This window comes from Calypte anna, chromosome 5, assembly GCF_003957555.1.
Source record: "Calypte anna isolate BGI_N300 chromosome 5, bCalAnn1_v1.p, whole genome shotgun sequence".
Classification (NCBI taxonomy): Eukaryota; Metazoa; Chordata; class Aves; order Apodiformes; family Trochilidae; genus Calypte; species Calypte anna.
The window spans coordinates 12,455,406-12,479,917 of NC_044250.1; the positions used below are offsets into that span (position 1 = coordinate 12,455,406).

Consider the following 24,512-nt stretch of genomic DNA (forward strand, 5'->3'; position numbering starts at 1 on the left):
GAGTGTTTCCTGCTCACTCCTGTCTCTCTCGGTGATAAATTGCCGTGTACTGGAAGCATTGTCTGCCTGCTCTTAGCAGTGTGATAAAGAAAATGTGAATTGGCTGCATTGTGTTTGGCTTCCTTTCAGCCAGGGCCAGGCTGGGTGCTGAGGACCTCGTCTTCCTCCTCTACCAGGCCTTGGCTCACATTTGTGTGGGAGGGAGAGAGGGCTTTTTGTTAGTTTAAAGCTGCCTTTACACTTCTGACATGGAACTGCTGAAGGTCAGCATGGTCCATAAATCTATAGACAGGGGTCTGCTGGTGTCCCGTGTTCTCCATCTCCTCCTTTGTAGTCTCCTCCCTCCCTTGTCATAGGCATCTTTGTGTTGGCGTTGTGCTGGGTGCTTAGTGCTGTCCCTGCCCTTCCCTGGAAGCCCTGGCTCTTAGCAGGGGTGCTTTCTACCCCCTTTTTATTTCCAGCTGTCAGTGCTTGTAGCAAGGAGAGTTTGTACCTGAGCAGTACTGTTTGGTTTCAGTTTGGGTTTTTTTCTTGGATCTTTCCATTCAGCGACAAAAGAAGTTGGTGTCAACACAGGTTAGCTCTGAAGTGATGAGAAACTCCTCTCTGAATCCCACAGCTTTCAGATTTGTTGTGTTTTGTCAAGAGCTGTATTGTCAGGTTTGTTACCCATGAGATCAGGATCTGGGCTTGTGCTGGCATCAGCAAGGAGAAATTTCAGTACCACCATTCTTACTACTTCAGTATAAAAGCAGCTTGAGGAAAAGGTGACTCAGGTCTTTGGTATCAAGTGTTTCCAACTAACTACCATTGAAATGTGTTAGATGCTCTTAAAAAGGAAGCTTGCAATCACTACAGAGCACACAGAAGTCACTTGGGGACCTTCCTTTTTCATTGCCATGAGCTCAGGGGCTGTGCACACACTCTGCCATAGCTGCTTCCTTGCTGGGATTCTCCAGGGGTTTAGCTTACATCTGATAGCTCCCATAAAGAATTTCTGCCTGGCTTCTGCCCACATGTCTGCATCTGGTAGTGGGGTAGCTGTACAAGTGCCAGAGTAGTCACAAAAATATTGGGCTAGGATTATTTGAACAGGTAGGAGGAGATCAGCAAAGACAAGTGGATGGTTCAAGTTGTATGATGTGGGTGTGTTCGTTCACCTGTATGCCTAAAGCTCCCTCCAGCTGAATCAAAGGAAAACACTCATGCAAAGATTTTATCCTCTGCTTGTTTTCACCAGGGAGCTTAGGGATAAACTGGGAGAAAAGGAATGACTGAGGTGGGCATAGGGAGGTGTTTGGCTTGAGAAGTGAGGCTGAGAGTGGGTCTCTTTGTGCATGCTACGTCAGCCTGTGTATGGATTGAGTCCTTGGGGCTCATTTAGCACAGCACACATTCAACCCTAAATGCTCTTTGTGGGTTGTCTAGTTTCCTTCCTCCCACAGAGATTTTTAATTAAAAATCTAGGACTAAAATAGCTCTGGTGCCATCTTTTAACTCTTGCTGAAGGAAGAGTTTGATGCTCTAGTCTCTGAGAAGCAGTGAAGTTTATGCAAAAATGCACAGTATATTAATTTTCTATAGTGTTTCAGGGGGAGCAGCTTTATCAGAGGAAGTACAGCAGTGTGTAGTTCTAAACCAGTGTACAGCAGGACTCGGTATACAGCAGTGCCTGAAAGTCTGAAAAACTAAAGAGGGGCTTATAAGGATCTGTTAAAAAATAGAGGCATTTTCCTAAAATTTATTTGTTCTTGTTTATTCAGCCCTCCTTGTGAAGGTCTCTGGGGTTTACAGAGCCTGTGTGAATCTGATAGGAGAACTAACAAGGCAGAGAAGCAGGAAATTCAGCATGGTAGGAGCAGCATGCCATGGGATGAGGTCATTTCTCCATCACTCAGCTGTTCTTCAGCAGATGAGCCAGGTCAGCTAGAATTTGATGGGTCTGGGATCACAGACATTGGGTAGAAATACAGTTTGTGCTTTCACAGGATGTCAGGGTAGAACTGTACTTCTAATCTTGGCATTTGGGTTTGCCCATTTTATCCCTTGTGAGCCTGTGTTTGTTTTGGTGGATGCTTATAACATTAATAACCCAGTCCTGACTCTTTGTGAAATTTAACAGTGCTTGTTTTCTCACTTGAATATTGGTTTGTAAACATCCTTTCCTACCATTACACTTACTTTATTGCCATGTTGACGTTTCCTTGTGAGCCTGAAAATGGCTCAACAGGATCTGAGATGCAAGTCTGATTTTGTTTTCCTTTGTTACAAGGGAACGGTATCTTACAAACAAGGAAATAATGTCAGGAGGACACTATCAAGCATGACAGCAGGTCTTAAAAGTAGCTTGGAATTTCATAGCAATTGTATTGTGGGAGTGTAGCCCCAAGGCTCAATCTTCTCTAGATTTAATTATATAAAGGCAGAGGTGGATATCACAGAAAGCCATCAGTGAGGCTTGCAGTAGTCTGTGTATTTTTTTTTAAATGCCATTAAAGCTTGAAGTAGGATCCTTCCATTAAAAGAGAGTATGATCTCATGTGATTTAGATAGTGATATGAGGATGTAATACTGCTCTTTAATAAGTTCTTTTAAAAGAAAAATATCAAGGCAAGAATTGACCTTGGAGATGTGGCCTCCTTGCAAATGGTGTAACTGCACACTTCTCCAAAGAGATGTCTTCTTGTCAGGGCTTTAAATCTCTGAGAGCTTTAACTAAATCAGCCAAGTGATCATCTTGCTTATGTTTCCATGTATCTCATACCATCCTTTCTCTCACCATCCTGAGCCTAAACCAAGTCTTGTCACCCCCTGCAAAGAGTCAGACTCACCAGAGTCCTCCTGCAGGCATCTCTCTCCCCAAGGCAGTGACTCCATCAGGACCATCTGTTCTGCAGTTTTTGGTGTCTAAGGTACCACTAGCCAAAAAAAAAAAAAAAAAAAAGTTTATTAAAAAGCTCTGCTCTTCGGGTTTTAGCTGCAGTTTAAAAGGATTGTGTGGGAGGTCACCAGAGGGTGTTAGCATGCATAAAAACTTGAGGACACAGGTGGCTGTAGGATATCCATTCCCCAAGCAGCATGTGTACTGGGATCTGGATAATTACTGGAAAGCTCAGTGTGTCAAAGGTGGGCATGGATTACAATTATGCAACTCATTAATGCTGTTCATGGGACTCAGACTTGCTCCCTGGACTGCTCAGGCTTGGAGACACTGTGTCCTCAACCACAAATGTCACTGGTGGGGATATGAGCTATCAGTGGTAACTAGAGCAATAAAAAAGGAGCAGAGCACTCCAATTTGTTTTTTTTTTTCCTGGATATTTTTCAAGTCAGACATCCAGTGTTCTTTGGACCAAATACTGTTCAGACTGAAACTGAGAACTGAGTGCTTATTTCCTTGGCTAGCACAAAGCTTTAAACACTGTTTTGCATCTCATACCATGTCTCAGCTTTGACATGGAAGTCCCAAGGAGTGCTGCCTTTTTGCTGGGACATCCCTGCCAAACCACTGGGGACTGTCTGGGAGCTGTGCCCACACATCAGCACAAGGAGCAGGGATTCAGGGGTCACCTGGCACACAGTGAGGGGTGAGGGTGGCTTCTGTCTGCTTACCTGAACACCTGAACAAACTTGCTCTGCAGCTGATGGCAGCACAGATTTCAGAATGAGCTGCCTGTGTGGGTCTTGCCTGGCTGCTCAGGTACAATTCCTCCTCTGTTTTTCATGCCTTAACACTCTGGCCATCCTGTCAGCCCTACTCTAGCAAGCTAAGTCAAAGGCAATTTATGCATGTGTGCTTGAGTTGGTCTAATATTTTAATTTTAATGTAAATATATCTCCTAACAACCTCCTGAGTCCACTGCCAAGAAACAGCTGCGAAACCAAAGTGGATCTATTTATCATCTATACAAAACTTCTAAGCTAAAGAAGTATGTAAATATTTATAGATAAACAGAAATTTAGAGCCACAGATCTTGTTTCTGAGTTTGTTTCAAAGTGGATCCTTACTGGAATTTCTTGGCTATTGTGTTATCAGGAGATCAGTTGGGTTCTGTGGTGGCACATTTCTTCCTACATGTTGGACATGTGCTTTGCTGTAAATTAATGGTTTTGTGGGCAGTCTTTGCTAATTTGCATTTTGACTTTGTTTTACTGCTTAAAGAAGGCTGACTAAAGATGTCAGTAACAATGGTAAACTTCTAATAAAAGTTCAGTAAGATGAATAAGCATCCAGGTGCTCGATGCATGCTTGAGAGCTGTGATTTCCCTTTTGGTCATCTTCAGTTGAATATATTGGAACATGGCATTAAAGAGCTAAGGAAAGCATCTTACCTTCCTGCATAGATTGTCACTTCAAGAAAATATCTTTGCATGAGCTTTACATAGCAGAGATGCCTTCAGAAATAGGAGGTTGTGTGAAGTATGATTGACAGAAAATAAAGTGAAGGACTAAGGCAAAATTTTGCAGGAAAGACACTTCCTTCTGTCACTGAGTCCTGGGGACTTTCACATCCTTCTGATAGTATGGGTGAAACCTTCAGGTCTGCACACATCTGCTATTAGCAAGGAAATAATTAATGTTGATGTACTGGTTGTAATTACAGCAAGTGAGGAATGATCCATGCAGTTAGCAAAGGGAAGAATCGGGGAAATTTTTAAGTCAGGAGAAGCACCTCAGTGCTAGAGGGAAATCTAGTGTGCTTTGTTAAATTAATAGACTTCTGCATAACAATCAATTGAAGGTTTAAAGGGCAGAGGAGGTGGATATAGAGATCATGAAGTGTTTATTTCAGTGACCCACTCAATATTCTTAATGGAAAGAAATCTCTAGCATAATGTTTACAGAGTAAATTGTTTTAGGACAAAAAACCATGAGGGTTGTGGATGTAATACTTACTACAGTGCCCATTTCTAAGCCATAAGGTTTCATTGATCCCTTTCCCTAACTTATCATGGCTTTACTGGTGGGTTGGTGTTTGCTCCCAGGAGATGTCTGTCCAAACCAGAGGTGGCTCTGAAGATGCAGTTTTCCAACATGTCAAATTAAAGTGTTTTGCCTTAGTCCAGAGTTAAATAAGGAACTCCAAAACTAATGATCTGGGCTGGTTTTTTCTCAGTGTAGGCATTCAGTGCCTGGTTTTGTTTGCAGTTGTTCTGTTTGTGGTCTTTGTCTGTAGTGTACAGAGATTAATTGTGAGAAGATTATGTGTGTAAGTGCTGCTGGTGTGCTGCAAATGTTCTGGTGTACACAAAGGAAACATTAATCAAGACCTCTTACAGAGAATTAAGTGAGGAAGTAGTTTTGTCTCCTGATTACTGAGTAATATTCACTGCCCAGTGCAGGATAAAGCAGGCAGAGAAGTGCAAGGTGACAGAAAGAAGTTGTTCTTTTGGTCTCAGGGGGAGCAAGAGCAGATTGCTGAGGGGGCCATATTCCACAAAAAAACCCCCAAAACAACATGAGAGAGGCAGCTTTAAGGACTCTGCAGGGGATGTGTACTTCTAGTTAGGTTGTAGGGATGAACTTTTTCCTTGTGAATATTTAGGACTGTAATTACTAGAAATGTATCTGCTAACAGTTTGCCTTCTCTTTTCATTCATGGAATTTTTACCTCCTCAGGATTAATCAAATCAGGAAATGTCTGCAGTTTTAGATTTGATTTTCCATGTTGATGCAGATTCTGGAAGTTAATGACTGCTGTGAATATGGTTCAATTTGATTTCTGGGAACCATGTAGTGACCAGTGTTTAAAACAAGCCTGGAATAAATTAAGAGCCCAACCTAACTGCCACAGCCTTCTTGACCATATGAAACCCCTAATTAACTATTTATAGAGATGTGCATATTTTGAATCATGTTTAATAGAAAAAAGAGAGCAAGAAACCAGCCTACCCACCAGTTTGCAAAGGGTGGGGGCAGCATAATGTCTGCCCAGTGTTTAGCTCTGTGGTAATTATATATCTGGAACTTAGAAAATTTGAAGATGGAGCCAAGGAAAATTCCATCCCCAAAAGCCTCGGGCCTGATGCTCAAAGCTGCCACTATCTTCCCAGTGAGCACAAAAATCTCCAAATGCAGAGCAGCTGTGTGAAAGGGGTCTCTGAACCAGCACTGCTCATCTGTAAGAGTATTATTTGCTGCCTTCACCCAAAACGGGTGCAGTGCCAGAAGAGGAGAGCACTGACAGCTCTCGTTTGCTTTAATGGCAGCTATGAGGTTTGCTGATGAAATAACTTTTATTCTTGCCCCATTGCTTGTTTGTTGGCTGTTCCTGAAGCCACCTGGGAGTGAAAAGTGCCATTAGGCAATTGTACCCTGTTAAGTGCAGCACTTTCATTGTCCTGTGCCTCATGGGGGTCTGATGCAGACTTTTCCTCTGCTGTATTTTTCATTTTTAAAGGATAAAGTGGTCTCAAAGACAAGGCTAGCAAGAATTTTATTTCTTGCTCCTGAATTATTTATTCCTGTTTAAGCTCCAGTGAACAGCCCACATTTAATAGCCCATTACTGCCTAGAGAGCTGCCAAGGCAAAAGAGCAATCCTGAAAAATACTGTGTTTAGTGGTTTTGTCAATACTCTCTATATTACCTTTCCTTCATTTTTATGACCAAGAGCACAGAAGGCCAGGAATGACCTGAGCTGCCAACTTCAGGGTGTTTTAATTTACCAAGACTTAACAACCAGATAAATTCATTCAAGATCTAAGCTAGAGTGAAGATCTTTTTGCAATGAAGTTGCCTTCCTGAAAGAGCTCACGGATTCTACATCAGGTGGTGCCTCCAAATCAAGACATTTTTTCTCTCTTGGATAATGATCCATCTCATCTGATGGATTGTGAGGGAATGCAGGAGCAGTGGGTGAAATTCATTGCAATTTCATTGTGGTTTGGTAACATAATAGAAATTTGTGGCCTTCTGCAATTCTGTCCCGGGTTTGATTTTCATCTTCGTTTCCCCCAAGCCCCCGCAGAACTGGTTTCTGTGAAACATAAGCCATGTCCTGAAGCAACCTCCAAAATACTGATTTAGAAGTAAATCTGGGTTTCAGAACAACAATGCTGTCCTCCAATCAGCCAGACAAGGCTGAGGCTCAAAAGCACTCATGTCTAGGAGTGTGTCTTTGATGGTATGTAGGCAGGAGCTGTGCCTGGGAGCTGGAGCAATGCAGTTTTTTAGGTGAACTTTGACAGACAGGCTGGGATGTGCTGCATGTGGGAGGCAGACAGACAGAGAGACAGAGACAGACACATCACTGCTGCTCCTTCTGAGGGGACTTAATTTACTGGAGATCTGCCAAAAAGGACTCAGTTAGGAGGAACTTAGATTGACCTCTGTGGTCAAAAAGAGATGAGCTGCTATCACAAGTTTGTATTAAACTACAGAAGAGAAGAACCAGGGCAAAATGTGGACTTGAGAGAAACCATTTCCTTTGTTACTGCCCAGTGGCTGTCCCCAGTCGAACAAACCATCCAGATTTCTTGCTGTGGCCTAAATAAGCATGGAAACAAGAGAGCATCAGCACAATAATGCTCTCAATTTTCCTGGGGTTAAGTAGTGTGAAATAATAGGTGAGGGAAGCATGAAAGCATTGGTCTCTCTGCACAGTAAATACAGCAGCACTTGAAAGAAATTGTGTCCTGGTACATCCAGGCAGGTGTACAGCTCCTGCTCTGGTGTCTGGAGGGGTTTTGCCTCCAACACCAGTGTTAGCTGACTGTCAGTTCACCACCTTGCAGGGTCGCTGAGACAAAATGAAGTGGAATCCAGGCTTTTTGTTACCTGGTCAGGAGTTGCCTCCCTCAGGAGATCAGAGTGTAAGAGCTGCATGGTTTATGTTTGTCACTTGTTCCTGAGCCTGCTTCCCATTGGATGGACCTGGGATGTCCTGGGTGCTTCCTGCACGGGTGGCTCAGCCTCACCACTTTTTTGGGAGAGGATACCATGGATCTGCTTTTCTCCAAGCCACTTGCAAGCATTTCCAGAGGCAGAGAGTTGAGGTGGCCTTTCTGGGAACAAGGGCAGAAAATAGCTCAGTGTTAGCATTCCAAACCCAGCTATTCAGACCTGGATTATTTTTAAATATTTTGCTTTCAGGAACATAACTAACTGCCTTTTTCTCCCCTCTCTCTTTTCTTTTTTTCTTTTTTCTTTTTTTTTTTTTTTTTTTTTTAAAGTTAGCTTTAAATTAGCATCTTTTCCCCACTCAGCTATATGTAGTTGAGAGTATCTATGCAAAAGAAAAGGGTTATTTACATTGCCACATGTTGGGTAGCTAGTACCCCCTGCTTTGGAGATGCTGTTGGCTGCAGTGGGAACCTGGAGACTTTTTGAGCCCTGATGTGTGTTTGCAGGGGCAGTTTGCTGGGCAGCTGAATGACAGGAGGCAGAGCAGCAGTGAGTGGGAAGTGCTGCAGCACTTCCACCTCATTTCTCTGGGCTCTGATCACACAGATGTCAGAGACAGCCTCATGTGATGTGCTCAGCAAAGGGTTGATCCATGGCAGCCTGGTCCAGCACGTGGTGTTCTGGTTTTCAGATGCCCCAAGCCTTTCACCCAGAGTTGTGTGAAGTGGTTATGATGAAATGCTGCTGCTGAATCTGTGGTGTCAAAGAGACTCTTCACAGAGGGGGATGTGGTAACACGTGGGGCACTGCACAGACCTCAATCCCTCTGTAGATGATGTGGGCCCAGCAGGGACCATGCATCCCCTTCAAGTTGCATCTGCATGGCGTAGGGGGTCCCATTTTTGGCTAGTCCTGACTGCTGGGCATTAGCCCCCTTTTGGATGTTGCAAACCCTCAGATCAGATGGCTGACCCATCCCAGCATGGTGAGCCAGATTCAGAAAAAGCTGTTGCACAAAATGTTTTAGGTAACTCATGCTCACTGTTTGGGTCAAGGTTGGTTTAACTCAAATTAATCCCTTGGGCAAAGAGGACATCTCATGGAGAAAGGAAGCAGCAGATTCTCTCTTGCTTTTTAAACCACAGCCAGTTTATAAAGTTGGTGTAGCCTCCTGTGTAAATAAATTGGGGAAAAAATGCAAAGCACAAAAGATTGGGACTGCCTTCTACAGGGATTAGCAGGGCAGGTGGTGGGACAGAGCTCAGATAAAACACAGCAGTTCTCACACAGTGACATGTTCATGGCATTCCCTGAATGGTGTCTCATCTGTGGAGGCTGAGCTCCAAGAGGCCAGCATTAAATTGGGGTATTTGGGCCAGTGCAAGCATTGGGGTGGTACTGGGAGCAGGAAGGGCAGGGGAAGATGTCCGAGCCCTTACCAGCCCGTTTTCCACCTGGTCCCCCACACGTCTCTTTGCATACCCACCAATCCTGCCCTTCTGAATTGCACTATGACTCTGGGCAACTTTTCCCCCTTTGCTTTCCCAGTAGCCTTAAAGGGATAGAAAAAACTTGCAGTCTCTTTTCAGGAAATATATGCCATCCTAAAGGGTTTTTCTTTGTGCAGTAAATGCCCATGGAGAAACCTTGTGCCCAAAGGCTGGTTTAACCCTTCTTACTGCTAGGAAGAGCCCTGCCTCTGTCTCCCTGTGGGGAAGAGATAAAGCTTGTAATTTAGAAATGAGACAATCATAATATCTGTTTCTAATGAGTAAGAAAGAGCTGCTTGTTGGATGGGTATAAAAGAAACCTTTAGTTCCAGCCAGGATAATTTAATGTGTTAGCCAAGTGGTATTACAGAGCACAGTACCACCAGGCTGCTATGGTACTGCAGGGGTGTAGGGAGCCTTTTGGGGAAACAAATACAGTTCTTTATTCTCACAAAACAGCGAGGTTTATCTTACTGATGAAACTGCAAGACTCATCTAAATGCCATTTTAAAGAAAACCAAGATTATTTATGTTCTGTAATTGGAAATGAGGGCAGGACTCACACTGGTGTTACCTGCTCTTGCTGCTCTCTCCATTGCCATGGTCTTTCACCATGAAGTTCAGATTAAATGTTGATTTTTGTGGAGATAGTGCTGACACCAATGGAATTACATTCATGGAAGAGACTACAAAGCTTTTTTTGATATAAAAAAAAAAAAAGGTAGAAATGAATTTTAGCCACTGTGCACCCAGTAAGTGGCTCTCATCCTAGATAGATCTTCATGGGCAGGTGGGTGTTATACTGCCTGGATTCACCAAGGATCAGTGTCCTGCTGCCCTGCAGTTTGCAAATACTGAGAGTCAGCAAGTCAGTGGTTGCAGCTACAAACTTATATCACTTTCTTTTTTTTCCTGCCTAGCCTTCTGGCACTCTATAAAAAGATCTGGCACACTGCACAGGATTAGGCGGCTTTGAAACAGCAGAGTCATCTGGTGTGAAACTTTGATTTCCTGTGTCTTGAAATGAACTGTTATTTCTATCTTCCCTTTTCAGAAAACCCCCACAGCTCATGCCATGAAGGAGGAGAACTTTCTTCGTCGCAGGTTCTCCTTCTGTCCAGCCTCATCCACCCCTCAGAAGGTCGATCCTCGCAAGCTGACCCGCAATCTCTTCTTCGGGGCTGACAATGACATCTACCCACTTAGCCCAGGTTGGTTTCTGGTGTGTTCACTGCAGAAAGGAGCATGGCTCAGGTGCTTGATGCAGGCAGGTGTTTTAGCACACACTGCTGGGAAACAAAGAGAAAGAAGTTAATGTGAAAGAGAGAACCCCTTGCAACGTAGGTATTAGGGCATCCCAAGCAGTGCTGCTTTCATGATGCTGTTGTCTGTCACTGCCGTGGCATGAAGGGGGAATGGAGGACATTTGGACTCTGAACACTGCCTCACATTTCAAAAATTATTCATGTTTTTGGGTGCTTCCACACTGATGTGTTTCACTCTGAGCTCTGGACTCCTCTAAGATTTACTGGCCCCATGTGCAGATGTTTAATGGCAGTTTTCCCTGTTCAGATTTGGATAAATATTACAAGAACAAACTTTCTGTGGTTAATATTCTGTAAGTATCTACAAGCACCAGAAATCTTGACAGGTTGCAGTGAATGGCAGACTGGCTTTAAGCATTCTCTTTACATCTTTTTTGCTAGCACCCTTTTTGAAGGAAGTAGAGCTTATTTTATTTTATCAGAATTTATTGCTTGCAATAAGCATTCAAGTCTTTCCTTGATTACACTCTGCAAACAATGCTTCTATTCCAGTCTGTAAACAAATGCTTCAGGAAGCAGTCACAGGTTTGTAGAGCTGTCATTTGCAGCTGCCATGTCAGTGTGAAATAATTAAACCTCACAGCACCTTCGTGAGCTCTTAAAACAGGGATATCCAGAGAAAGAACATGGCATCTGTCAAAGGGTTTCAGTATTCCTGTAGTCATAGCACCCAACAGGCTCTCTGGGCTTTGCAGAGATAAAGCCAAATGAGGTCTGGGTTTTCTGAGCTGGATGACTTGAAGTTCAGAAGTTTCAAAGAGCTCTGATTTTGCAGGATCTGTTTGTGGATGTCTCCTTCAAAGCAGGGAGCCCATTTTCAGCAGTGCTGACTAATCCTGGCTGCCACTGAGGTCATTGGGAGCTTCAGCATCCTTTTGGTAACTGAAAACAAAATGTGCCATCTGAAATCTTGTACATTTCAGACCTGTGGGGACTTGGGAAAAACTGGCTGCCCACAAGTAATAGGTGTTCAGTAGGTGTCCTTGGGAGCTGAAGAGCTGATTTTTCAGGCTGTAGTCACTTCCCTTTGTTTGGAGAGCCATAGCTTGGGGTTTGCGTGTTCTTCAGTTCTTCCCAGGATTTTCAGTGCTAAGAAGATGCTGACTTCCTCACAGAGGTATTTCAGTGCTGTAATCTTTCAGGAAGCAGTGAAAGTGGAGGGTTTCATTATGGAGGAGGTAGCTGGAAGAGTTCTTTTCCCCTTGGTTCCTGCTAACAGGCAGACCAAACAGCCTTTGCTGGGCTCAGGAGAACAAGTACCCTGAGCCCCACTGGAGCTTTTGTTCTGCTGTGCATTTCTCCTGCATTTCACCTGCAGCACTGGCATCAGCAGGGGTGGAACCGCTCTGTACTGCAGAGGCAGAGCATAGGCCAGAGAATTTGTCCAGGGGAGAATATCACTTTTAAACAGGTTGAAATTACTGCTTGAGCCAGGGGATTTCTTGAAGAGAGCCTGAGGTTTGATCTATCCTTCAATATTTTAATCCATTCGTTTCTTTCCTGGTCCACATGGAGCTACCTCATCTCTTTGTGTTTCTCACTTTTCCCATCAAAAGTAACTGTCATTCTTCACATGCAGTTGCTCTTTCCTCTGGCAGGTCCTCCTTTCACTCTTTTGCTGCTGGTTCTGCCTCATGTGCTTCCTCACACCTTCTCCCATCCCTCTGAAGGATGCTGCCGTCCCCATAGATCATCCCCAGATCTACGTCCATAAGATGCATCCAATATTTCTCTGTCCCTCATTTTTCTCTGCTGTTTCACATGAACTTCCAGTTCTTGAGGCCTTTCCAGTGGTCCATGTGTTGGTGCCTGACCTTAGCAGATTTTCTGTACAAGGACAGTGGGCTGACCATGTTGGGTGGATGCTGTGGGCAGCAAAGTCCCTTGATATCCTGCTGGGAATTTTGTGGTGGCTGAAGCTGCAGGTCTCACAGCACAAACACCTAGGATTTTCCCTCCTACAATGATGGTGTGCAAGTAAATAATTCAGTGAGAAGGGAGTGACAGACTTCACACCTCAGGCTAGCCACACTATGGAGATAACTTCAGCAAAAGGTTTTTTTTTTTTAAGGAGAATGTATGAGAAATGCAGAGGGCACTATCCAGAAAACTGTGGACTTTTTAGCTCTTGCTTGCATAGAAAAATGCTCATGATTATGGTAACTAAAAGAACTTAGAGGAAAGATTTTCTCTTTATAGAAAGTTTGCAAACAAGAGAGACGTAAATTTATGTTCTTTGCCCATTTCTTGCTTTCACGTAGAAATAAAGAGAGAATCTCTCCTTTCTCTTTCAGAGGGTAGGGAATTAATTGGGAGAGTAGCTAAAAAAAACTTACAGAGAATCTTGCTTTGACTGTTACGTGAGGTCACAGAGTGGCTTTAAATAAAACCTTAGGTTAGCCCGTCTGCATCCCAGAGATGCACTTTGAATGTGGGAATTTTGCTGTGATAGATACATGCAACTAAATTTAAGTCTGGTGTGCACATGGGCCATGTGTCTGATATTTACTGCAGTGACAGGTTTCATGTGGAATAGTTTTGCCACACATCAGAGCCTGTATTTCTTCTGGTAGTTATCCAAATCAGAAAGCCTATAAAATAATAGGTCATGCTGGGTGGAGCTAATAATTAATTCCTCAATAACACAGGTATTTTTCTTCCTGTTACCAGTGATCAGTCATGCTTCCTGTATCATTTTTTAAGAGGGGAAAAGGCAAATGCACCTGAAGGATTGATGGAAAACAAAGCAAAGGAATAGTTATTGTTCTGGAGAGGAACTAAATATTTATTTTTCTTATGCATGTCAGTAATGGGGTAAAATAAGGTCTCAGCAATTCAGTTCTGTAACAGAAAGGCTGGAGTGTTGGCAGTTTTCTTCATGATGTAGCTGGTGAAGACTGTTTCCATAAACATCATTGATTCCCTTCCCAAAATATTTGTCACTATTTGCTGCAAAATTTTTGGGCTACTTTGTGGAGGATCCTTCTTTGCATGCCCTGCTAGCAGCCAGCAGAGCAGTCAGGAGAGCTCCAGCTGTTTCTGTTGTGGGCATTATGTTTTCTTGGTCAGGAAGATAAGAACTTCAGCTTCTATTGCCAGTCACAGTTCAGCTTATTTTAAGTGTTTATGTGGTTTCCTATGTGTTTTCTCAAGTCAGCTCTGCCTGTTGTGTTCTGGGTGGAGCTTTTGCTTTTGGGCTTTCTGTGCACTTCTTTATGTGTGGGGGTGTTTGAGAAACTCGCACATGGTTTCAATAAAGTTTGCTTTCCAAACAAGGGCTGGCCCTCACCCTCCCTGCAACTGCAGTCAGAGACAGACAGCAAGGAGAGCTCTCCTCTGAAAAACAGCCTGGAATTCCCTCTCAAGTGCCAATAGGCTGAATGTGTTTGGCACAAGAAACCAGTACATGCTGCTCCATAAACAGATCTGATGAATCCCTGTAAATGATATGGTAAGAGTGAACAGTTGCATGTTCCCAGTTTTCATAATACCCTGGGAGCAGAACTGTCCAGAGCCTTAGGAGCACCAAGAATCTCATTTTTCAGATGCAAACCCCCTTATCTGTATTACTGAGAGAATGTAGAAACCTGTCACATGCAGGCTGTTTGGATGGATCCTGCCTTGGAGATAAACTTTCTTTAGGAAATGAGACATAATAAAGAATGGATGTGAATTCTGTTATGCTAATAGACACAGTTCCCTCGGAGCAAGCAGCAGCTGATTCCCATTAACTTGAACTTTTAGGCCATATGTTACTTTTGCATATATGCCCTGAAAAAACTCTTCCTGGGAAACAAGTACAGCAGCTACATGGCTTTGAGTTTATTCCAACCTCCTCTGCCTCTGCTGGGGAGAGTGGGAGTTACAGAGAGGAAAGCACCATCAGAGAAAGGAAGAGTATGGAGACAGAGGTCCTAATCCGTGCACAGCAGTGCTTGTGGCCATCCCACTTGTCATGGTAGCACAAGGTGGCTGGCAGGTGTCCAACCACTTGGGATTTTCCCTTGCCTGCAGACATCTGGTTTCTGAGTGCATTTTCTAGGGCTGGGTGTTTCCAGGGGAGGAGTGACAGGTAAGAAGCTGGGTTAAGATAGAGGGGCCCACTTGTTGCCCTGGCTCCCAGAGTGGCTGTGTAGGGTCTTCCTCTGCTTCAGCTCCCCAGGTAAGCAATGCAGGTGCTGTTCCTCTTCTCCCAGGCTTGGAAGTGTTCTCTTTCTGTGTCAGCTCTGTGCCACAGGGTGAGGGACACTTCAGAAACGCTCACCAGCCTTAGCCACCATGGGGAAGGTTGAACACCATCTAGAGACAGTTGTCCTCCAAATTCTTTTCTTAAATTTAAAGAGCTGGTGCCTGAAACTGCCTGTGAATGCCTCCAGTGCAGATGGTCACAGGCAGTGCTCCCCAGGGCTCAATATTGGGGCCATTCTTGTTTAGGATCTCCATCAGTGGTTGATGGTTGAGTGCACCCTCACTAAGTTGGAATTGAGCAGGAGTGTTGATCTGTTTGAGGGGAGGAAGGCTCTGCAGAGGGACCTGGCCAGGCTGGATTGATGGGTGGAGGTCGATTGCATGAGGTTTCCCAAGGCCAAGTGCCAGGTCCTGCACTTTGGTCACAACAACCCCAGGCAACGCTGCAGGCTTGGGATGAGTGGCTGGAAAGCTGCCTGGCAGAGAAGGACCTGGAGGTGCGGGTTGACAGCTGGCTGAATATGAGCCAGCAGCATGCCCAGGTGGCCCAGAAGGCCAGTAGCATCTTGCCCTGGATCAGCAGCAGAAGGGCAGTGATGGTGCCCCTGTACTCAGCACTGCTGAGGCTGCATCTTGAGTGCTGTGTTCAGAGACAGTGAGGGGCTGGAGGGCGTCCAGAGAAGGGAACCAAGGTGGTGATGGGTCTGGAGAACAAGTCCTGTGAGGAGAGGCTGAGGGAATTTGGAATGTGTAGTTTGGAGAAGAGAAGGATGAGAGGAGACCTTAGCACACTCTACAACTGCCTGGAAGGAGGTTGTAGGGATGTGGGTGTCAGTCTGTTTTCCCAAGTTGTAAGTGATAGAACAAGAGGAAATGGCCTCAAATGGCACCAGGGAGGTTTAGTTTGGATATTAGGGAGAATTTCTTGCGTTGGAACAGGCTACCCAGGAAAGTGGTGTAGTCATCCCTGGAGGTGTCCAAAAAACCAGATGTAGATGTGGCACTTTGGGACATTATTTAGTGGTGTTGATTGACAGTTGGACTTGGTGATCTTAGAGGTCTTTTCCAGCCTTAATGATGTGAAGATTGTATGATAAAAAGGGCATGGTTTTTGTCCTGTCTCTTTACCAGTGAAACCCTGTAGCACAGCTGCTGTTCCAGTTATGATGGGAAATGCTTGTTCTCTCTCATGTCCCATAATGGAAGTGCAGAACATGGCATGAGGGTATATATATATTTTTAGTGAGCTTCTGTGGCTGGCTTATGGTGTTTAGCTTCTTAAATGGCTGCTCTGAAAACTCCAAGAGATTTTATGGCTTCCGACACATCTGTGGCTTGTGCTGACTTCAGGAGAATCAGGACTTTCCCTTGTTGATTTTGGATTTGGTGGTGTTTTCCAGACTGGCCCACACAGTATTAAAAAACATTCTTAACAGTTCCCTTGGTTGCAGTGTGCTACAAATGGATTCTGTTTCACTGTCTGGATGGTTCCTTACTGAGTCTAATAATCTGAAGCTCTGATTCCTGATAGTTTTGAGGAGAAAACTACATTGCAATTGGATAACAACAACTCTCTTGGCAGTAAAATCTAGTCTCATCAGATGCTATTTTTTGGGTTTTATAATAAAAGCTCTCTGCTTTCTTTTACTATAAGGACATGATTACAGTTGGCAAAAAGAACAGGATTTATCATTACATTTTTTGCTTGTACTAGAACTACACATACTCATACTAGTATATGATGTGTATAATGTACTGCAAGGTGGTGGAAATACATCTCTACAATGATTGCAAAATGTTCATGAATGCTACTTGTTAATTGAAAATGTTTCTGATTTTAACAAATAACTTGGTCAGAAGACACTGATTTACTGCAGTGTTGTGGGGTTTTTTAATTGTGTTTTACTAATTGTCTCTAGATGCTCTTCTGCAACATTTTATGATAGTGACTATTATTTGTCAAACAAAGCAATGCTGGTGCATCTGTATAGCTGCCAGAGACTGACCAAGGAGGGTGATGTATTGAATATCTGCTTATTAACAGAGTTCCATTTATTATTTCCATTGAATGAGTCATGTGGGATGTAAGAAAAGAACAAACTGTGATAATGGAATTAAAGACTGCATCATAGTGCAGACACAGAAGGGAGCTGATTAAGGCTGCATATGCAACCATATTTTTCTTTTTCTCCAGCCTTCAAATGCTGGACTTTGCAACCATCATGTTGGTTTACCATGGTGTTTTCAGACCCTACTTTTAAGCAGCACATTCTGCATAGGTCAAGTATGTGGATCCAGTCTGTTCCAAGCTCTGCAAATCCTTCTCTGTGATCCTGGTGTTCCTATTCCTGCTCATGACAGCTTCCCTTGCTTGCTGGTAGCAGTAGCCTGTCTAAGGCCATGAATGCTTGTGGTTTTGCACAGAATATCTCTGAATCCCATGTGTTTGTTGCAGGAAAAGATGTGGAAGGAAACAGCCCATCAGCACTGAAGGATGAGACACCACAGACTCCAAACTCCATTAGTAAGGTACTGTGGGATAGGGATCCATCCTTAGTCTTGCTTTCATTTCTTCTCAGGCTGTTATTAATCATTCTTATTCTCTCTTTTTTAAAGTCACTGAGAAAGCCTCTCCCTCAGTTCCTGCAGGAACTGTGTGTGCATATTTTGAGAGAAAGAAAATGAGTGGGTTTGCATGGTTTGGATGAGAGAGAAGCCCACACTTTTCTCTGACTTCATAGCACCTATCACAGAAGAACCCTGTTCATTTGGACCTCATTTGGCAGTGTAATTAAATATGCATAATTACAGTTGAAAGGCTGATTGTGTTAGCAGAGGTGTCTCCTGCTGTTCCTGATCAGCAAGGCAATCATAAACGTTAATTGTTTTGGAAGAGAAAACTGTAATGTTTAGTGTATTGTATAGCATCCAAAACTGAGAGGAGATCCTAGGAGAGGGGTCTGGGAGCTGGTGTAACAGGAGAGGAACATGAACTAACCCATGTTTCCTGAATGCTGTGTTTCCCTCAAGCTTGTTATGGAGAAGTAAAACTGGGTCTAAAGGCTGTGGGTGTTCAGGACCTGGCTTTACATCTGGAGTGTGCCTGGGTTTGATTTCCTGTAGAGATTGATCAACCTTCTAAATTAGATCTGGCTTTGAGATTCATATAAGGGTTTTTTTTGGCTGCAGCTCCCTAACATGTTTCTGGAGGGTAACTAGAAATAGAAGTGAGGCCTGTTAATAAATTTTTAACTAAATTTATTCAACTCTGAAGCTATAAAATGCAAATGGCACCAGCTGAAATGAAAATGGAACATGAAGGAGGCAGCTGCAGACAAGTGATTTCTTATAATACATGAAAATAGGCTCTGCCTCTGCAAATACTTTAGGCTGTGATTGCCTGGAGCTTGCAGGTGGTTCTGCCAGGTTGCCCTGGCAGAGGTCAGCACAGGGAGATGAGGAGGAGGAGAGCTTTGGGAGTATGCAAGTAGGGCTTTTGAATTGTCCTCTGCTGTTGCTGGGACCTGGTAAACGGCAAACTGATGCTGGCTTTGCTTTTTGGGGCAGGTTCCTCATGGGAACCCAACCTCCCACTTACACTGGCAGTGGAGAAGCCCAAGGACCAGGTAACTGCATCCAGGGCTTTGTTTCAAAGCCACATCTTTTGCATGACTTACAGGGAGTGGTGTGAAATCTCCAATGACCTAGGAATGTAAAGAAGACTTTTTCTGGACAGGGCAACTCAGAGCACTGACAAGCTGTCCAAATCTGGGACTCCCTGGCAACCTACAAGATACCCTTCCCTCTGCCTTTCCTGAGCCAGCAAGCTGAGAAATGGGTTGTCAGAGAGATCCAGACCTTGCAGGAGTCAGCTTGGAGCAAGACAGGAGCAAAACATCCTGGCTCTGTACAACCTGGTGCTTCAAGGTTAACTGGACCCTTGCTGGCTTTTCATGACTGTATCTCATGCTGTCCTTTCTGTGGATGCTGTTATTTTGGAGCCAGTTGTATCTATAAAAGACTTGCACTCAGTTCTGCCCTGCCCAGGAAACTCATTACTTCTTTGATTCTATGTAATAATATTTTTAGGGTAATCCCTGCTGTCCAAGGAGGGTTTTGCAGCTGATTTTAAGTGAGCAGAGATGTAGCCTGGAGTAGTTGAGGGAAGATTGTATAGAAGGGGGGTGAGATTCTGCACGGAGAGATTGGAAACGTGGAGCATCCCTAATTTATGTAGATGCAAACAAACCCTGAAACTCCCAGGTGCCTCCCAGAGAGGAACATAAGCAGTAAGAATTGTTCACTTCCACAAATGAAGTCTCAAAGTTGGTAACTCTGGGTGAGCCACAGCAGACCCAGTCACCTTGGGTCAGTGGTGATGATAATTCCTTACTCAAGTGTTTCTCATGGGGGAGCTGAGGGTAAATGGAGGTACTAAAATTGATATAATTTATTAAACTATTTTAATGGGTATTTGAAGCTGAAAGTTCACTTGTGGCTCATTGCTCATGTTCTTAGTTTGTTTAAACTCAGCCTAGGAACAACATCTGTACCTGTAGCTACAGCTTTGCTTCAGAATTCTCCTTAGCACTAGAACTGTATCAGTCATATCAACAGCATCTTTCTCAGTGTGCGAATTCCCATCTCTCCTAAAACATTCTTCAGATATTCTATACTTACAGAACGTTCTTCCCCACAAAAGGCACACTTAAATGATCATACAGCAATCCCATGAGCTGTGTGACTTTCTTGTTAATTATTATAATCTGAGGCAATGGAGCAGAGTGTTCCACTGAGCACTGCTAGAACTTGGTATTTGGAGTTGCTTGGAAAGCTGCATTTCAGCAATGGTTTTCCCCAGATATTGCTGGCATGTCAGCTGCTTATTTCTGCAGGCTAATCATGCTAATCACTGTGCATTTTCCATGTTGTAAACATGGCTGCTGTGTCTTTAGAACATCATTGAAATAAGGGGGATTTTTTTTTTTTTTCGTTTGCAAATGAGAAAGTTTGTGATGAAAATTACTCAATTTTCTGTGAAGCAGCAGATTAATTGAAGGATTTTCTTTCCTAATACAAAGCTTGTTTGTCAGTAAGGATCATGTCACTGATTCTGCTGGGCTTGGGATGAACTGTTACTTCAGAAAAAAAAGAGTTTTAAAAAGAACTACTTATAGTAAAATGCAAACAACATTGAGATGCCTGTGAATTACATTAGTAAAAGAAGCTCTTCACTTCTAATGTTAAATCCAGCTTTCCCATACAGCTTATACTACTTTAGCAACTTCTGTTTATTTTATTTCTGCAGTGATGCAGATCAGTAGCAATTGTATGTGGGACAGCTAAGGAAAAATTAAATGTGTCTCCCATGTGATGGCTATTTTTGCTTTTCTGAAGCATAACTTATGACCAAGGCACAGCACACTGATGGGCTGGCATCCCCCACACCAGTTGGTCAGACTTTTTCTCTGTGAAATGATTTGGTTCCTCTTGGAAATGAAGTCACCAAAAGGGGCTGAATCAGAAGAGCACTGCTGTTAGGACTCTGTTCTCTCTTACAAAGCCAAGCAGAAGTGTAAGAGCATTGTGGTAACTGCTAACAATCAGCAGTAGGACTCCAGAGCTACATAACCCAGATGAAAGGGAACAGAAGCTTAACAGGGATAAAAAGTATGTCTCTGGGTACAGTGCAGGCTGTCATGAGCTGGCAATGTCATCACTCAGTCCTGGAAAGGACAACTCTGCTTAGGGAGAGTTTGGTTTTTTCAGCCTGGAGAAGAGAAGGAAAGCTGGGGAGGGACTTTTTACAAGGGCATGTATTGATAGGACAGGAGGGAATGTATTCAAACTGCAGGAGGACAGATTTAGATTAGATATTGGGAAGAGATTCTTTTCTGTGGGAGTGAGGACACTGAAACAGGCTGCCCAGGGAAGCTTCCTGCCCCTGCTGCATGCCCTGGTAAAAGTTTTGGGCAGATTAGCAGTGTTCCTTCCTTATAATTACAAGATGCAGTGTATGGAAAGCATCCCAATTGCTTTCTTATGAGATTATTCCAGTGGTGTTTTCAATTTTAAAAAGAACATCAATTCATCAATCCCCATTGTGCCAAGTATCATTGCTGGTTAATATTGTTCACGTGCTGCTGCAGAGAGAGAGGAACCAAAATCCTGCACAAGCATTATCCCAGTGTCCTTGAAAGACTTTCTGTAATGACAAGTGGCTTCTCTTAGTTTTCTGCCAGGCTGAGAAAGGCAGAGCAATAGAAGGACAGCATTAAATGCTTTTGGTGTGTATTAGTGGTGTAAGGCCCCATGGTGCCTTGGAGATCTTTAGAGCTGATGACCTGAACAGTATCCTGGGGCAATCAACACTGTTAAGACAGATTCATGGAAAAACATGAATTCCTACTACTTCAAGTCACTTAGCAGGAGGAGCTGTGGGGGGGGGGGCCTATGGTATGCAGTCTTGGGGCCTTAGATCCCACCTTTCCTGTGAAAAGGTAGGAATTTTAAACCCAGAAATGCTTTGCACTCTGTAGACTCTGGAGATCATCTGCAAGCAAACTGCTGGACAGGATCTGTGATGATGCATCCTCATAAGCATAACATGAAGCAAAGTCAGCAGGGAGAAGAAATCAGTTTGTGTCAAGTTTCCAAAAGCAAAAGTCCCAGGTCAGGCTTGTCTTCAGGCTTGTCCATGGCTCATAGTTGAAGCCATGCCTTGGCTTTGGTAAAATTTTCTCTCTCTTAATAAAGCTTGCTCATTTTACAGCCAGCTTTGGGAGCTGTGTTATTCATCACACAAGTGGTGCATCACAGGTTTGGGGACACAGCAGCACAGTTATTTATTTTCCCATGCCTAGAAATTCTTAAGCTACTGATACCTGTTGGGTTGAGTCCAGAGGATGGCCATGAAAATTGTCAGAGTGCTGGAGCACCTCTCCTATGAAGACAGGCTGAGAGAGTTTGTTTTTTTCAGCCTGGAGAAGAGAAGGAAAGCTGGGGAGGGACTTTTTACAAGGACATGTATTGATAGGACAGGGGGAAATGTATTCAAACTGCAGGAGGGCAGATTTAGATTAGGTATTGGGAAGAGATTCTTTTCTGTGAGAGTGAGGACACTGAAACAGGCTGCCCAGGGAAGTTTTGGCTGCCCCCTCCCTGGAAGTGTTCAAGTCCAGGCTGGATGGGAATTCTGAACAGTCTGGTCTGGGGGTCCCTGGCCATGCCCAGCGGTTTGGGCTGGTGTTGGGCCAGTGATGTCCTTGGTAGCTCCATGAGCTATAAGTCAGCTCTATGTGGTGTCAGAACCGATGTCCCTCTGTGTAAATGTCCCAAGTTTGAAGTCTTGTGGTTGTTTAATTCTTTTTATAGCATGACCTCGTGAGACTTCAAGGCAAGAGTGGCTGGTGGAGCACTGAAGGGGCCTCTCTGTGTTAATGCTCCTGTTCCTTGGGAGCAGCAGGCTTAAGGCTCAGGTTTGCATGGTTGTGGTGCTTGTGGGAAATCTTTCTGAATTCATTCTCCCTCCTGAGCTCAGGAGCAATTTTTTTTTTCATATGTAAGTGCTAAAATGTAATTGTCCAGATAGCAGGTGGCTGTAGCTTGTTCTAATAAAGCATTGACCATGTCCTGATGCTCTGCAGACACCTGAGCAGGAGTTCCTAGAATCTCAGGGACATCTGTGCCTTTTCTGCTTCTCACGCTAGCTAATGAGGAATAGTAGGCAGTGTTTGTGTCTGAGCTCTCAGTCTGAGGGGAGAGAGATTAGCAAGAAACAGTTGGCTCATAGTTGTGTCTCAAGGACAGGACATTCTCCCTGACAGCTGGGAGGAAGGGGAAGAATTCTTCTGACCAGTTTCAGAAGACGCGTCTCGAATCACAAAAACAAACTAATAATCCCAAAGGATTCTTGCTCGGAGACATTTAAGCACTTAGAACTGTTTCCTCATAAAGGAAAGCTTATAGCATATCTCCCAAATGTCTGCCACTGCCCTTTGAAATGTGACAAAGACCCTGTGGGCACAATTCTCTGCTCAAATGTCATAGCTGTGCTATGTCCCCACCATACACTTTGTGTTTTTACAGTGAAGTCCCATGCACAGAAATACATCAGAGACTGCACTGCAGATAGAGGAGGAGGCTTTAGCTTTCTACTGGAACAAAAATGACAAATAGTGAGTAGTTTGCAGAAGTCAAGCAGTTGGTATTGGAGTGGATTCAGCACCAAGTTGACTTGTAAACTGGACAATCAGATCAGAGACTGCACCCATCTCCACGTGGCATCACGGAGTCTTCATTTCTCTATTTCTAAGTACCATGTGTAGTTTTGTTTCTAGTGAAAGACTGCTGTAGGGGTATGTGAGAACAAGTAATAGGTTCCACAGCAACCCTGACTCTATTGCATATTGCACTGTCTGCTCCTGATTTCTAATTCTGCATCATCCACAAAGAGCTTTTGCTGTGATCTGCTCTTGTTCTTGTGTGGTTTTGTCTCAGCTGTGTGAAAAGGACCTATCCAGCTATCATTGAATATTTTCCTTCTCACACTGACATGCAGCATGGTTTGTGGCTATAGTATCCAGAGAGGTTTCTGTGTCACTGGGAAGGAAAAAGAAAGTGATTCTTTTGAAACTGAAAGCATTGTAATGTGATTGCATCAACTCATGACATAAAGAAGAGGGAGTCTGAGAGCCCAGTGTTTGTTTCACATCATTGCAGTAAATGGGAACTATATATGATGCATTTTTTCTTTCCTTAGTACAGCTCATTTCTGTGTCATAGCCATTAAATCAAGGTGGCCAAGGGCTGAGCTTTTTCATAAAACTGTTAAGAGTAAGGAGAAAAGGCAGTGCCTGACCCCAAAAGATCACAGTCTGAATGCATCAGATACATGAAAGGTTGGAAGGAAAAGAGGTACAGTAGGAGAAATAACTTCCCAAGGTCACATAAAAAGTAGCAGAGTGCAGACTGGCACATAACTTTCCCAGGTTTAGGACAATGTTCTGACAGCACCTATCCAAATAGGGGTCCTTGTCATATGCTGGGCTCCATGATTTGGGGAGCAGTAATATTGTGACCATGTCTGATGAAAGTAAAGCATTTTTTTCAGCCCATCAGCACAATCAGTCTGCAGCCTCTGAAAATGAGTTTTAACAGCACTGACACTATCAAGCAAGATTTGAACTGACTGTATATTTTGTGCCTCGCTTAGCAAGGCCAAGATGAGAATGATGATTTCCTGTATTATCTCTAACATGATTAGGTCATTTATTTCCCAGTCATGTTTCTGGTCATCTCAGCTAGGGCAGCAGTCATTGCCAGTATCAAGTCTAATTGTGAAAGATCTATACCAGCTCCTCCATACTTCTTATTCCTGTAATTGAATTGTTTTCAAATCTGAAGTCAGATGGGCAATTTTCCATTAGACATAAGAACAAGGGATTTGTTTTGGTTTGGTTTTTACGTTGCCAAGATTAATGTCTCCATGGAAGAAATAAGAAGAAAATGTGGGGGTGATTTTTGCAATTATTTATGAGTATAAAAAAGAAGTTTGGACTGCATTGCAAATCTGCATTTTCTGCACCTGCCCAGGGTTCTGCTGCTGCAGGCTGCAGTCAGCTCTTCCATAGATTCCTGGAAAATACAAAGGACTCTTCATTAA

General features: G+C 43.6%; 1 protein-coding gene across 3 annotated transcripts in view; it reads left to right on the forward strand.

The window, feature by feature from the left end:
* The window catches only part of OSBPL5 (oxysterol binding protein like 5), a 117,944-nt gene that overhangs the window by 52,851 nt on the left and 40,581 nt on the right, over positions 1–24,512 (forward strand). For all 3 annotated transcript variants that reach the window (XM_030451314.1, XM_030451316.1, XM_030451315.1), the window contains exons 2-3: positions 10,390–10,546; positions 17,304–17,377. In XM_030451314.1, the coding sequence (XP_030307174.1) occupies positions 10,411–10,546; positions 17,304–17,377 (210 nt within the window). In that variant the 5' untranslated portion in view covers positions 10,390–10,410. The remainder of the gene's footprint in view (positions 1–10,389; positions 10,547–17,303; positions 17,378–24,512) is intronic.